Below are 16,112 nucleotides of genomic sequence, written 5' to 3'. Positions count from 1 at the left end.
ATGAAGTGATTTATTGTTGTCAAGGTACAGTGTCTGGATCATCGGCCATGTACCTGGGTTGCTATGACGATGCCTGGTCAGGTGATTGTACTGTGCATTCCATACGGAATCTCTGCTCAGACCTTCTCCTCATTATGGGTGATCTGCTGTACTAATGCCATCAAGCCTCTTTATCACTGATAAAAAGGAAAGCTTTCATTTTTTTTGTGTTATACGTTTTAAAGTATTTTCAAAATAGAGGGCCAGGAGGAGAAGGGAGTGGAGGGGGGCACGGCAGGGAAATCCTTACCATTTAGGAGAATCATCACATGGAGCCGATATATCAAAATTCAACAAGCTCATGGTGTCATTTTCACCTCATTCAAAAAAATATATATTTAGTGTGTGTAACTGGTTCATAGAGCAGGACCCATCATGACCTGAAAAACAGTCACGAACGTGAACTCACAAACTCACTTTAAACTGTGAAAATGAACAGGTGTGGCTGAAATCAGGTTTTCACTGGTTCTGGAGCCATGACCACATGAACTTTATCTACAAAAGGTGAAAGCCAAGCAGGATTTCATAATGAAATGATTTGCTACAGGATTATGCCTAAACCCTTTATTTGAGCAGACATCCTTCCCCTCTTCCAAGATAACTGGCTGTTTGCTGAAGGGGAAATTGTGTCATAGAAAACAGGAACTATGCTTCAATGAGCATTAATATACGCCATTTCAGAACGCCAGTTACCAGTCGTGTGCAAAACCTTTTCTGAAGCCAGCAGTTAATACAAATGCAAAAATAACTGCTCTGTATGAGCACTGCAGCTAATGAGCTAATGTAAACATGAAATTATCCGAGTTTGAACTTCAGTGGCCAACTCTGAACCTCAGTCGTATTAAATTCTCTAGTGTGAATGAATTATAAACCCATCACTGATGCAGTATATATAGCTCTATATATATATATATATATATATATATATATATATCTCACTCGAATAATATGACAGAAAGCTGTTTGGAAATGCAGTTTTGAAGGAGGATTTATAAAAGATACTGAAGCACTCAAAGGCAAATTATAATGGAAACACAGAGGATCAACTTCCACAATTTATCTGTGACGAAACAAAAAATACAAGTGAAAGCTTTCCCACATAAGCAGCATTTATAACAACCCCCCATTCCCACTGTAGAGCTGAAACGAGACTGGCTCATTATAGCCCTTTCCCACTGTAGAGCTGGAACCAGGCTGGCTCATTATGCCCCTTTCCCACTGTAGAGCTGGAACCAGGCTGGCTCATTATTTCCCTTTCCCACTGTAGAGCTGGAACCAGACTGGCTCATTATAGCCCTTTCCCACTGTAGAGCTGGAACCAGACTGGCTCATTATACTCCTTTCCCACTGTAGAGCTGGAACCAGGCTGGCTCATTATAGCCCTGTCCCACTGTAGAGCTGAACCAGGCTGGCTCATTATAGCTCTTTCCCTCTGTAGAGCTGAACCAGGCTGGCTCATTATAGCCCTTTCCCACTGTAGAGCTGGAACCAGGATGGCTCATTAAACTCCTTTCCCACTGTAGAGCTGGAACCAGGCTGGCTCATTATACCCCTTTCCCACTGTAGAGCTGGAACCAGGCTGTCTCATTATAGCTCTTTCCCTCTGTAGAGCTGGAACCAGGCTGGCTCATTATAGCTCTTTCCCACTGTAGAGCTGGAACCAGGCTGGCTCATTATGCCCCTTTCCCACTGTAGAGCTGGAACCAGGCTGGCTCATTATTTCCCTTTCCCATTGTAGAGCTGGAACCAGACTGGCTCATTATAGCCCTTTCCCACTGTAGAGCTGGAACCAGACTGGCTCATTATAGCCCTGTCCCACTGTAGAGCTGAACCAGGCTGGCTCATTATAGCTCTTTCCCTCTGTAGAGCTGAACCAGGCTGGCTCATTATAGCCCTTTCCCACTGTAGAGCTGGAACCAGGCTGGCTCATTATACCCCTTTCCCACTGTAGAGCTGGAACCAGGATGGCTCATTATACTCCTTTCCCACTGTAGAGCTGGAACCAGGCTGGCTCATTATAGCTCTTTCCCTCTGTAGAGCTGGAACCAGGATGGCTCATTATACTCCTTTCCCACTGTAGAGCTGGAACCAGGCTGGCTCATTATACCCCTTTCCCACTGTAGAGCTGGAACCAGGCTGGCTCATTATAGCTCTTTCCCTCTGTAGAGCTGGAACCAGGCTGGCTCATTATAGCTCTTTCCCTCTGTAGAGCTGGAACCAGGCTGGCTCATTATAGCCCTTTCCCTCTGTAGAGCTGGAACCAGGATGGCTAATATTCTTAAATGATGCATGAGTCTGGCTAAAGCTCACTACCAGTGGAACAGAGTGGATCTCTGAGTTTCAGTCTGTGATGGAGACACTGAGCGTTTTCTTGAAGCCACAGAAAAAGTAGAAGTGTTTATACAGAACGTCAGAAAGTCGCACGCAAACCGCTTTTACAAAAGGACCCCCACGGGTAAAAATGTGGCCTTCGTCCACAAGGTGGTGGTGTAGAGTCCAACCAAAATCACGTCCATTTGAATCTTCCTGCATGTGATTCAGTGCTGCAGTTTCCAGGCTACCAAAACTTAAAAACCTGCAAACCACACTCAACGAACCACTATTACACTAGCACACGTGAGTCTGAGTGGGTGGGGGCGGGAGATCATGTGTGCAAAGCCCAGCTTCTCTATAGGGAACCCTGTGAAAATCAAGCATTGGTGCGTCCGTGTGTCAGTCTGATGGTCTTTTATGACCTGTTTCTTTTCACTATAAATTTCTGCCCATTCATAACAAATATCAGTGATCATCTTAGTTGTGTATTTGTGGCATGAGAGTACGTGACTCCAATGTCCACACACACACACACACACACACACACACACACATATATAATTTTTGAAGGGTTTGGGGCACACGGGTGACAGTGGGGTGTTTGTACTCGGTAGGTTTCCGCTGGGGACTCCAGTATCCAAACGTGTTTGAGTAAAACATCAAGAGAATGCAGGGTGTGCAGAGGGAACCCCAGCCAGGGCAGGGCAGAGTGGGCAGGGCATGGGGGGTGGGGCGGCAGAGTGGGCGGGGGGGGGGGGGGGGCGGGGGTGCAGAGTGGGCAGGGCAGGGGGGGGTGGGGGGGGAAGAGTGGGCAGGGCAGGAAGGGGGCAGAGTGGGCAGGGCAGGGGGGGGCAGAGTGGGAAGTGCGGGGGGAGCAGAGTGGGTGGGGCAGGAGGGGGCAGGAGGGGGGCAGGTGGGCGGGGCAGGGCAGGAAGGGGGCAGAGTGGGCGGGGCAGGGCAGGAAGGGGACAGAGTGGGCGGGGCAGGGTAGGGCAGCAGTGTGGTCTCTTCCCTTACTCCCTCTCTCCATCTTCACTACTCCCTGCAAAGATAAAGAACAGCATCACACACTGTACACACACACACACACAGTGTACACACACAGTATACACACACACACACACAGTGTACACACACAAGCATACACACACAGTATACACACACGCACACTGTACACACACACACAGTGTACACACACAAGCATACACACACAGTATACACACATGCACAATGTACACACACACACACACACACACACACACACACACACACAGTGTACACACACAAGCATACACACACAGTATACACACACGCACACTGTACACACACACACACACACACAGTGTACACACACAAGCATACACACACAGTATTCACACACGCACACTGTATACACACACACACACAGTGTACACACACACAGTATACACACATGCACACTGTATACACACACACACAGTGTACACACACACACACACAGTGTACACACACAAGCACACACACACAGTATACACACACGCACACTGTATACACACACACACACACAGTGTACACACATACACACACACAGTGTACACACACAAGCATACACACACAGTATACACACACGCACACTGTATACACACACACACACACACAGTGTACACACATAAGCACACGCACACTGTATACACACACACAGTGTACACACACACGCATACACACACAGTGTTGTACACACACACACACACACAGTGTACACACACAAGCACACGTACACTGTATACACACACACACACAGTGTACACACACGCGCATACACACAGTGTTGTACACACACACACACACACACACAGTGTACACACATGCATACACACATAGTATACACACACGCACACTGTATACACACACACACACACAGTGTACACACACACGCATACATACACAGCGTTGTACACACACACACACACACACACACACATGCATACACACACACACACACAGAGGGGATGGCAGATGCATGCTGGGACAGGCAGACCTCCAGCGGAGTCCATGTCGGAGTCAGTGATGTGTGTGATGGAGAAGCGCGAGACACACACACACACACACACACACACACACACACACAGGGGATGGCAGATGCATGCTGGGACAGGCAAACCTCCAGCGGAGTCCATGTCGGAGTCAGTGATGTGTGTGATGGAGAAGCGCGAGACACACACACACACACACACACACACACAGGGGATGGCAGATGCATGCTGGGACAAGCAGACCTCCAGCGGAGTCCATGTCGGAGTCAGTGACGTGTGTGATGGAGAAGCGCGAGACACACACAACACACACAGGGGATGGCAGATGCATGCTGGGACAGGCAGACCTCCAGCGGAGTCCACGTCGGAGTCAGTGACGTGTGTGATGGAGAAGTGCGAGACACACACACACACACACAGGGGATGGCAGATGCATGCTGGGACAGGCAGACCTCCAGCGGAGTCCATGTCGGAGTCAGTGACGTGTGTGATGGAGAAGCGCGAGATGCTGAAGCGGGAGAACCGTGCCGCTGGCTGGGCCTCAGATGATGACATCATCAACAAAGGACTGGCCAATAAGGGGAAATCATCCTCCCACTCCAACCCTCCACCTGCATAAGCAGAAAGACCCACAGTTACAGAAAAGTGCTCTTCCACACCCACAGTGTTATAAAAGAGTGCTCTTCCACACCCACAGAGTTATAGAAGAGTGTTGTTTTCACACCCACAGTGTTATAAAAGAGTGCTCTTCCACACCCACAGAGTTATAGAAGAGTGTTGTTTTCACACCCACAGTGTTATGGAAGAGTGCTGTTTTCACACCCACAGTGTTATAAAAGAGTGTTGTTTTCACACCCACAGTGTTATAAAAGAGTGTTGTTTTCACACCCACAGTGTTATAAAAGAGTGTTGTTTCCACACCCAGTTGCCTGGAGGCATTCAAGACTGTTGGTCAGGGGTGTGTGCAAAATTTAGCTCAGCACTGCTACACCTTATTCAACTTATCAACTAACTGTGGTCTTCAACCACCAGAACATTAATAATTAAAATCAGGTGTCTTAGAGCTGGGTTAATGCAAAACCCTACACCCAGACTGGTCCTTTTTGGGTAAGACTCATGTAGGTAATGGCAGACTTTCTGTGGTTGTCTAGGTCGACACCTATTGGTTGAACTGTGAAGTGTTCTGTTTGTGATACCGCAACAATACCTGATAGCAAAACTTATATATAGTATATTTTAAATACTAAAATTAAACATTGACACATTCTCTCAAAAGCCTATCCATCTCATTCATTCTGACCCTGGCAAAATAAAGGCAGTGGTCATTATTTCCTGGTTGTTCTATACTTGCTAACCTAGCCTGCATTAGCATTCGACAGGGGCCTGCGTCATGTGGCATGGCTCCTCCAGTGCACTCACTCTCTTCTGATAGGTTCCCATCCGATGAGTCATCAGAGGCTCTCTCTTGGGTGGGAGACACTGCCAGCCCCTCTGGGCCCCTGTCTCCAGGCTCCGCCCCCGCAGGCAGGCCCTGCTCCGCTAGCTCCGCCCCCGCAGGCAGGCCCTGCTTCGCTAGCTCCGCCCCCACAGGCAGGCCCTGCTCCGCTAGCTCCGCCCCCACAGGCAGGCCCTGCTCCGCTAGCTCCCGTGTGGGGCTCTCCTGGAACAGCGGGAGCTGGTATTAGTCAGACCATGCACATGCACACAGTATTCCCAGAAAATGCACACAGTATTCCCAGAAAACACACATGCACAGAGTATTCCCAGAACACGCACATGCACACAGTATTCCCAGAAATCGCACACAGTATTCCCAGAAAACACACATGCACACAGTATTCCCAGAAATCGCACACAGTATTCCCAGAAAACACACATGCACACAGTATTCCCAGAAATCGCACACAGTATTCCCAGAAAACACACATGCACAGTATTCCCAGAAATCGCACACAGTATTCCCAGAAAACACACATGCACAGAGTATTCACAGAACACGCACATGCACACAGTATTCCCAGAACATGCTCATGCACACAGTATTCCCAGAACATGCTCATGCACACAGTATTCCCAGAAAACACACATGCACACAGTATTCCCAGAAATCGCACACAGTATTCCCAGAAAACACACATGCACAGAGTATTCACAGAACACGCACATGCACACAGTATTCCCAGAACATGCTCATGCACACAGTATTCCCAGAACACGCACATGCACACAGTATTCCCAGAACATGCTCATGCACACAGTATTCCCAGAACACGCACATGCACACAGTATTCCCAGAACACGCACATGCACACAGTATTCCCAGAACACGCACATGCACACAGTATTCCCAGAACACGCACATGCACACAGTATTCCCAGAACATGCTCATGCACACAGTATTCCCAGAACACGCACATGCACACAGTATTCCCAGAACACGTACATGCACACAGTATTCCCAGAACACGTACATGCACACAGTATTCCCAGAACACGCACATGCACACAGTATTCCCAGAACATGCTCATGCACACAGTATTCCCAGAACACGCACATGCACACAGTATTCCCAGAACATGCTCATGCACACAGTATTCCCAGAACACGCACATGCACACAGTATTCCCAGCCAGGGTCATTATTCCAGAACGTTAGAGTCTCCTTCCAGATATAGACCTGTTTTTGAGCTCCATGATGTCCAGTTCAGTATCCCATTTAAGCCCCAAATACATGATTACACCCCTAAGACATGCCCATACCACAGGACACGCCCACACCCCAGGACACACCTACACCCCAGGACACATCTACACCCCAGGACAAGTTTCAATTTCCCCTGTATCTCTATATCTCTTCCCCTATATCTCTACCATTTGGGAGAGATGCTCTCTTTTGTTCTACCCTGTGTTGTTAGGCACATTTGTTAAATAGCTAATTGTAAACAATCATTCTCAACAATATCCAAAACAACACAAATATGTATTAAAGGTGCTCTTATGGGGCTTTCTTCCTTCCAGAAAGAGTTGGGCTGTGCAAAGGATGGAGTGTGCGAGACTCACCTGGTCGAACAGGTAGACAGTGACATCGTCGAAGAAGGAGACGGCCTTAGCCTTGCGCTCCTGTGTGGGGGACAGGGAGGTGCGGAGCAGGCTGCGCAGGTGGCAGGCATTACTGCTGCTGCTCACCACCAGGGGCACGACCTGGCTCTCCTCGTCACTGTCCTCCTCACTGTCCTCCCCGCTCTGCTCCTGAACGCTGCAGTTCCGCAGCTCCTCATCCGACTCCTCACTGTCCTCCGAGTCCCCTCCCTCCCCATCCCCGGGGGAGACCCTGCCCCCCAGCAGGGACGAAACAATGCCCCTGGGCTTCTGGGGACCAAACACCTCCTCCATCAAAGCACCTGGAGAGGAGTCCTCCTTTCCCTCCTTCACTACCTCAACCTCTGTTACTGCCTCCACCTCAACCTCCTCCATCACCTCCTCCTTTATCTCCACCACCTCCTCCTTTACCTCCTTCACATTGTCCTTCACTACCTCAACCTCTGTCATTGTCTCCACCTCAACCTCCTCCATCACCTCATCCTTTATCTCCACCACCTCCTCCTTTACCTCCTTCAGTACCTCAACCTCTGTCATTACTGCCACCTCTACATCCTCCTCCACCTTTTCCCTAATCTCATCTGTCTCCTCCTTAAAACCTCTCACTACCTCCACCTCCTCTTCCACCTCCTCCTTTAACTCATCTGTCTCCTTCATGTCCTCCACTACCTTCACCTCCTCTTTTACTTTATTTGCCTCCTTGTACATCTCCTTCTCCTCCACATATTCTGTTACTTCCTCAATCTCCTTCACTATCACTACCTCATCTACCTCCTTTACTTCTTTTTCTTCTTCCACCTCCTTCTCCTCCTCCACATCCTTTACTACCTCCACCTCATTTACTTCCATCACCTCCACTATCTGCTCCACCTGCTCAAACTCCGGCAGCTCTTTGTTGGTTCCCTCCTGCTTTTTCGTATCCAACAATATGGCACCTCTGCTCTCTTCAGAGGTGGAGTCAGAGGCGGGGCCTTCATGCTGAGACTCCTCCCCTGCAGTGGGCCAGGGGGAGACAGAGGGGGCGGAACACTCAGTGGGAGACTCCTCCCCCATCTCTGGCGGAACTCCAGGGAGAAGCCCTTCCTCCCACCCCGCCTGCTGGTTACACGGCTCTTCCATGGGCGTGGTTCCCACAGGGTCTGCCCCCTGGTCCAGCGTAGCACGCTCACCTTCTGTGTCGCAGTCAGAGAAGTAGGCAGAGTCTCTGTATGGCGTGTTCTCACACAGCCTGCTCAGCTCCGGTTCAGCAGCAGGGGGCGAAGTCACATCGGCTTCCCCAATGGGGACGGGCTTTCCTGAGGGCGGGACTGACCCTTCCGAATCCCGCAGATCATGTGGCTCCTTCAACACAAATTCCGGGGACTCGTTATTCTCAGTGTCGTAGCCGCTGTCCAGAGCTTTGGGGGGGGCTGGGGGGGGGGAAAGCGATGGGTGTTAGGGGGGTGCAGTTGGAGGGGCTGGAAGGATGGAGGGCAGGGCTAGCTGGCAGGTCAATGGACTCAATGGAGTCTGGGGTCCCCGCCTGCTTCTGGGTGGGGCTCAGATCTGGGGTTCCCCTCTCCCCTGAATCGCTGCCCCCTGGGGGAAAGTCAGCAAACACGCCCGAGGTGATGTCCGTGATGTCATCGTCATCGCTGCAGTCGCAGATGTCCACCAGACTGACGCTAGAGCTGCCCTGCTCCAGCCCGCTGTCCACCGCGCAGCTGCTCAGTGACACGGGCTCCCCGGGGGCCCCAGGGTGGGGCGCCCAAGCCTCGCCCCTGAGAACAACCCCATCCAGAACAGCGCCCCCTCTGGCAGTAGGGCGCAGGCTCCGCTCCTGCTCGTGATGGCGGGCAGCATAGCTCCTGACCAGGACGCCTGTGAGCGGGTCGATGAACTGAGGCCCCGCCTCTGTGTGGAGGCGTGGACACAGCGGTGGGGGCGGAGCTTCCTCACCTGCAGGGCACAGGTAGCTGTAGGCGTGTCTCTCTTTGGTGGGGGGGAGAGGAGCTGGGTGGCGGGGGTAACAGGGCAAGCCCTGCATGGGCTCTGTCATTGGCCAGGAGTCCTCTACATCCGTCGAGGGCATAGTGTAGTGGAAGTGGCGCATTGCACCCCTCGCTGGCAGGTGTTGAGATTGCAGGCTGTTGTTGTTGGAGGAGCGGTTGGATGCCCAGCCCGGGGGGGTGAAGTGGGGGTTGATGTGGTGGTGAGTGGCCCCCCTCGCCATGCGGGGCATGGTGTTACGCATGGGCTCCATCATACTGTAGTAGCAGCCCCCTGCAGGGGCCTTGGTCTGCAGATAGGGGGTGCTGTTGTAGCCCTGGCTTGGGCTGCAGATGGAGGGCGAGATTCCCAGGGGGTTCTCCAGCTCCCCCAGGGCCTGTCGCAGGCTTCTGGACCCCCAGCTCTCCTGGGGGGGCTCTGACATGCCTTCTAACAGGTAGGGCTCCACCTCCAGGGAGGACGGGGGCTCGTAGTAGTAGCCGCCATCTCGGTCCTTGTAAGAGACATAGTGGCCCGTCTCCCAGAGCCGGGTGGAGTGGGCGGGGCTGGAGCAGGAGTGGGTGGGGCTAGTCTCCCAGGGGTGGGTGGGGCTGGAGCAGTGGTCTACGCCCAGGAGGGGCTCTGTGGTGAGGGAGAGAGTGGGGCTGCCATCCCAGTCATAGGCGGCGGCTCTGCGGATGTCTGTTGACCAATAGGAATCATGCTGTGTGAGGGCGGGGCAGCCCAGGCATTCTCCAGAGTCCCCGCTGCCGGTGAGGAAGCTGGCAGAGCCGCTGCTGCCCTGGTACTCAGGGCTGTACACGCAGGGGGGGCAGCCCAGCCCCCGCCCCTCCATGTGCATGTAGTACTCACTGCTTGGGCTCTGGGCAGTAAGCATGTTGGCTGGGGGGAGCAGTTTGGGCTCATAGTAGGATGGGGACACCCCCAGGGCGAGTCTGCCGGGCACAGGGGGGTAGAAGGGGGCGCCCGGGCCCAAGGCGGGACACGGGGGCTTGGGGCGGGCCTGCTCCCACTGGTACTCAAAGTTGAGCCCGCGGCTGGTCTCCGTCACGGTCAGAATGTCATCGCCAGGCTCGGGGTGGGGAGGGAAGTGCTGGAGCAGGGGAAAGGAGGAGGCGGGGGGCGGAGCCAGGGCCGTGGGGGCGTGGCCTCCGTTGGGCCGCAGGGAATTCCAACGCTTCTCAAAGTCATCCTCTGCCTCGCTTGCACCCTTGGCACACAGGTAAGTGACCAGCAGGTGCACCTCCTCAGCGTCAGGTCTCTGTTCAGCTGGCAGCCAGCAGAACTGCATCACCTCGTACCTGAACACAAATACACACACTCACACACTTACTCACTTACTCTAACACACTCACACACTTACTCACTTATTCTAACACACTCACACACTTACCCTAACCCCAACACACTCACACACACACACACTCTAACACACTCACACACTTACCCTAACACACTCACACACTTACTCTAACACACTCACACACTCACACTTATTCACTTACTCTAACACACTCACACACTTACTCACTTATTCTAACACACTCACACACTTACCCTAACCCCAACACACTCACACACACACACACACTCACACACTTACACGTACTCACTTACTCTAACACACTCACACACTTACTCACTCTAACACAGTCACACACTCATACACTTACCCTAACCCCAACACACTCACACACTTACTCTAACACACTCACACACTTACTCACTTACTCTAACACACTCACACACTCACACACTTACTCTAACACACTCACACACTCACACACTAACCTTAACCCTAACCTTGTACCTGAACATAAATATACACACTCACACACTCACACACCTACTCTAACCCCAACACACTCACACACTTACCCACTTACTCTAACACAATCACACACTCACATACTTAGTCTAACCTCAACACACTCACACGTTCACACACTTACTCACTTACTCTAACACACTCACACACTTACTCTAACACAATCACACACTCACATACTTACTCTAACCTCAACACACTCACATACTTACTCTAACCCCAACACACTCATACACTCACACATTTACTCACTTACTCTAACACACTCACAGACTCACATACTTACTCTAACCCCAATACACTCACACACTCACTCACTCTAACACACTCACACGCTTACCCTAACCCCAACACACTCACACACTTACTCTAGCACACTCACACACTCACATACTTACTCTAACCCCAACACACTCACACTTACTCTAACACACTCACACACTCACACACTTACTCACTAACTCTAACATACTCACACACTTACCCTAACCCCAACACACTCACACACTTACTCTAACCCCAACACACTCACACACTTACTCTAGCACACTCACATACTTACTCTAACCCCAACACACTCACACTTACTCTAACACACTCACACACTCACACACTTACTCACTAACTCTAACATACTCACACACTTACCCTAACCCCAACACACTCACACACTTACTCTAACACACTCACACACTTACTCTAACCACAAAACACTCACACACTTACTCTAACACACTCACACACTTACTCACTTACTCTAACACACTCACACACTTACCCTAACACACTCACATACTTACTCTGAATCACTCACAGTCTCACACTTACTATAACACATTCACACACTCATACACTTACTCAAACACACTCACACACTTATTCTAACATGCTCACACACTTACTCTGACACACTCACACACTTACTCTAACCCCAACACACTCACACACTTACTCTAACATACTCACACACTTACTCTAACCCAAACACACTCACACACTTACTCTAACACACACACACTCGCACACTTACTCTAACCCCAACACACTCACACACTCTTTCAAAGTATTGAGTATAAATCAAAGGAAGTTATACTTATATTATACAATACATGGAAGTTATACTTATCTTATACAATACATTTGTTAGACCATTCTTGGATTATTGTGTGCAGTTCTGGGGACCGTACTACAAGAAAGATATAGAGGCTCTGGAAAAAGTTCAGAGAAGAGCAACAAAATGTATTCCTGGTATTAAAGATAAAAGCTATGAGGAAAGACTTCAGATGCTTAACCTCTTAAAGCTTAGTAAAAGGAGACTCAGGGGTGATTTGATTGAGGCTTTTAAATTCATAAAGGGGATCAACTACAAGAGATTCTTCAGGTTGAGTTCTGTTAGTAGAACAAGGGGACATAAATGGAAATTAACGAAAGGTAGATTCCATACAGACTTTAGGAGGATTTTTCAGAGAGAGAGTAGTCAATGTGTGGAATAGCCTACCAGGTCACGTAGTAGAGGCAGAAACTCCGGGGATTTTCAAGACTAGGCTTGATACAGTGTTAGATACTATCTAGTCGGTAGGTAATCCGAGCACTAATTAACTTAGAAAAATGGCGAGCATCGTTGGGCTGAATGGCCTGTTTTCGTCATTATGTTATGTTATGTTAGCCTGATGACTTGGGGTTTTTCTTTGATCCTTGGGTATATATGAAGGGGAAAAAGGAATGGTTCGAGGAGACTTGTATTGTATATTATTATTATTAATAATAATAATAATAATAATAATAATAATAATATTACATTTAATTTATAATGCACTTTTCATTAGAAATAAATATCAAAGTGCTACAGAGTAAAAAAATATATATTGCCATTATTGAACATACTGTACAATAAATTGCATTCACCTTAACCTGCCATTCCTCTTTGACTCTTACCACTGCACACCTAGCAGTTCTAAGGTCCTAACTTACACATAGAAGTCAGGATATCTGCATCACGTTGTCATTCGCCTATACATTAATGGTGTAGCATGAAGCATGATGTCTATGCTACACATGCCAGAGGCACATCCACGTCTAGACAGATAGATAGTGATCCGTATAGGACCACACTGCTGGCAGATCATGTGCAGTCTCCTTCGATGTATAACTGTGTGGCATTTGGTCTTCCAGAGAGGCGGATTGGTCTCAGGTGTGCTGGCTGGTGGAGAGAGCACACGCACCTGGGCTGCGTTAGCTAATCAGCCCAGGTGCTTAAAGGGGTGCTGCTCTCCACGGGCCAAGATCGGGAGCTAACACCAAGAGCGCAGTTATGATCTTTGTTTTGTTTTTTTTTTTGAGCACTGATGAAAAATAAAGGAATCCTCAGCTGGGATGCTGGAGGAGCTGGACCTGGCCGGGAAGGGGGCTGAGACCGGGATCCCCCACGGCGGTGAGAGAGAGCACGGACAGACCGGAGAAAAGGCTGAAAAGCGCTCGTATGATTTCATTCATTTTGTCTTTGTTATTTTACTTAATTGTTCTTGCCCAGATCCTGTGAGGGTGACGGGCGAAGGCTTGTCGTTTGTGTTCATTACTGATTATGTTCTCTCTTGCTACCCAAATAAAATGCCTGAGGAAATGTTAAAACATTATTTTGGAGTCAGATAACTGAGATATCGTTAAATTAATCCCGTTCCATTACCAGCGGGTAAGACTACATGTGTTTTTTGCCACTCCATACTGCCACTGTTTGGTTTATGTGAGAGGATAATTACAGAGTGGATGATGCTGATTGGATGATGTGTAAGAGCAGAAGGTGCTGATTGGTAAATCTGTAGGATTGTGATTGGATGGTAGAGACTCACCAGCGGTCTGACAGGGGCAGCTCCAGCAGTGGTTTGGGGAGTTTGAGCTGCTGCTCCTTCAGGGCGTAGGTGAGAACCTGCTGGTCAGTGTAGTGTCTGTACGGCTGGTTCCCCAACTCAAAAAGCTCCCACATCGTCACCCCCAAAGACCTGCGATGGCAAGAAACCTCAGTTACACATCCATCTCCTTCTGTAATATTATGGCCAGGGAATCAATGCAATGAGCCCTGCCAAATGCAATGTCAAAATATAGCTGCTGAAAACATGGCTGAAACTATCCTGTGATTAAAAAAAAAAGATATTTCAAGTTCTTATTCAAGTTTGGGGTGATCATAGTGGGAGGCCCTTGGTCATACAGCTAAACTGCAGGGCGATTGGAGTGGGAGGGGCTTGTTTATCCACATAAACTGTAGGGTGATTGGAGTGGGAGGGGCTTGTGTATCCAGCTCAACTGTAAGATGACTGGAGTGGGAGGGGCTTGTTTATCCAGCTAAACTGTAGGGTGATTGGAGTGGGAGGGGCTTGTGTATCCAGCTCAACTGTAAGATGACTGGAGTGGGAGGGGCTTGTTTATCCAGCTAAACTGTAGGGCGATTGGAGTGGGTGGGGCTTGTGTATCCAGCTAAACTGTAGGGCGATTGGAGTGGGAGGGGCTTGTTTATTCAGCTAAACTGTAGGGTGATTGGAGTGGGAGGGGCTTGTGTATCCAGCTAAACTGTACGGGCAATTAGAAAGGCAGATTAAGGCCATGATCATTCTCACCAGATATTACTGGGTTTAGTCTGATCCACCAATAGCAGGTTTCCATGGACCTCATCAATGAGCTCTGGGCCAATCCAGCGCAGTGGAACCCACAGCTGGTCCGGTGTCACAAAGTAATCATCCTGAAGAAGGGAAGGAAGCAGGCTTTACTCACCCCAGTATTTATGTCACATGTATAAACACCCTGGTGTTTATTCCACATGTATAAACACCCTGGTGTGTATTTAAGCTGTATAGACACTGTGGTGTTTATTTCACATGTATGAATACCCTGGTGTTTATTTAAACTGTGTAAATACCTTGGTATGTATTTCACATGTATAAATAAATTGGTGCTTATTTAAGTTGTATGATCGTAATGGTATTTATTTCACATGTATAAACACCCTGGTATTTATTTCACATTCACATGAATTAATCCTCTGGTGTTTATTTAAGATGGATAATTGTAATGATATTTATTTCACATGTATAAACACCCTGGTGTTTATTTAAGATGTATAAATACCCTGATATGTACAGTATATTATGTGTATAAATACCATGGTATTTATTTCCCCCATATACTTACCCTATTTAATTACCCCAGTATTTATTTACAATGAGATTATCACCCTGGTGTTTATTATACCTGCATAATGTCCCTGGTACCTATTTCATCCATAAAATTTGTTTTTACAGCATTTACCCCATTATGTATTACACCTGCATAGTTATCCTCCTGTTTACTACATCTTCAGAAATACCCTGGGATGTATTATAACACCAGGGTGATAATGCCATTGTAAACCCACCCCCCCTTATGACACTCGTTACATGTTCCCCCATCCCAGCACTTTTTGGTAATTTGTATTTGTCCTAATATTGTAGCTTGTTCTTCTGCCTAGTTGGCTCGGCAGAGGTTAGGTCAGAATAGTGTTCACTGTGTGAACTAAACTGTGTTCTTGGCTAGAAATAGCTGTACAAAATAAGTATTGTATCTTATTGAACCTGTGTTTCGTAGTTGTCCATGACCATGAAATGCACTTCTGTATGTCGCTTTGGATAAAAGCGTCTGCCAAATAAATGTAATGTAATGTATTACACCTGTAGCTTGGTATTTTTTCATTTATTCCTCCTCTACTAGACTTTCAAGTGTCTTTCAATAGCTATGTTTTTACCCACAAGACCACAGTGCTCAGTGTTGCTGGTAATGCAAATGGCGGTGACAGACATACTACTTT

The 16,112-nt window shown here is 48.7% G+C and overlaps 1 protein-coding gene across 1 annotated transcript in view; it reads right to left on the bottom strand.

The window, feature by feature from the left end:
* Positions 1-3,387: 3,387 nt before the first annotated feature.
* aatkb (apoptosis-associated tyrosine kinase b) overlaps positions 3,388-16,112 on the bottom strand; it is a 37,450-nt gene continuing 24,725 nt past the window's right edge. The window contains 7 exon segments of the mRNA XM_035404291.1: positions 3,388-3,394; positions 4,249-4,975; positions 5,784-6,024; positions 7,426-8,867; positions 8,869-10,754; positions 14,128-14,277; positions 14,890-15,011. Of these exon segments, the coding sequence (XP_035260182.1) occupies positions 3,388-3,394; positions 4,249-4,975; positions 5,784-6,024; positions 7,426-8,867; positions 8,869-10,754; positions 14,128-14,277; positions 14,890-15,011 (4,575 nt within the window).

Source organism: Anguilla anguilla, chromosome 2 (genome assembly GCF_013347855.1).
Source record: "Anguilla anguilla isolate fAngAng1 chromosome 2, fAngAng1.pri, whole genome shotgun sequence".
NCBI lineage: Eukaryota > Metazoa > Chordata > Actinopteri > Anguilliformes > Anguillidae > Anguilla > Anguilla anguilla.
Note: the sequence above shows the minus strand (reverse complement) of the source record. Positions and strands in the feature narration are given on the sequence as shown.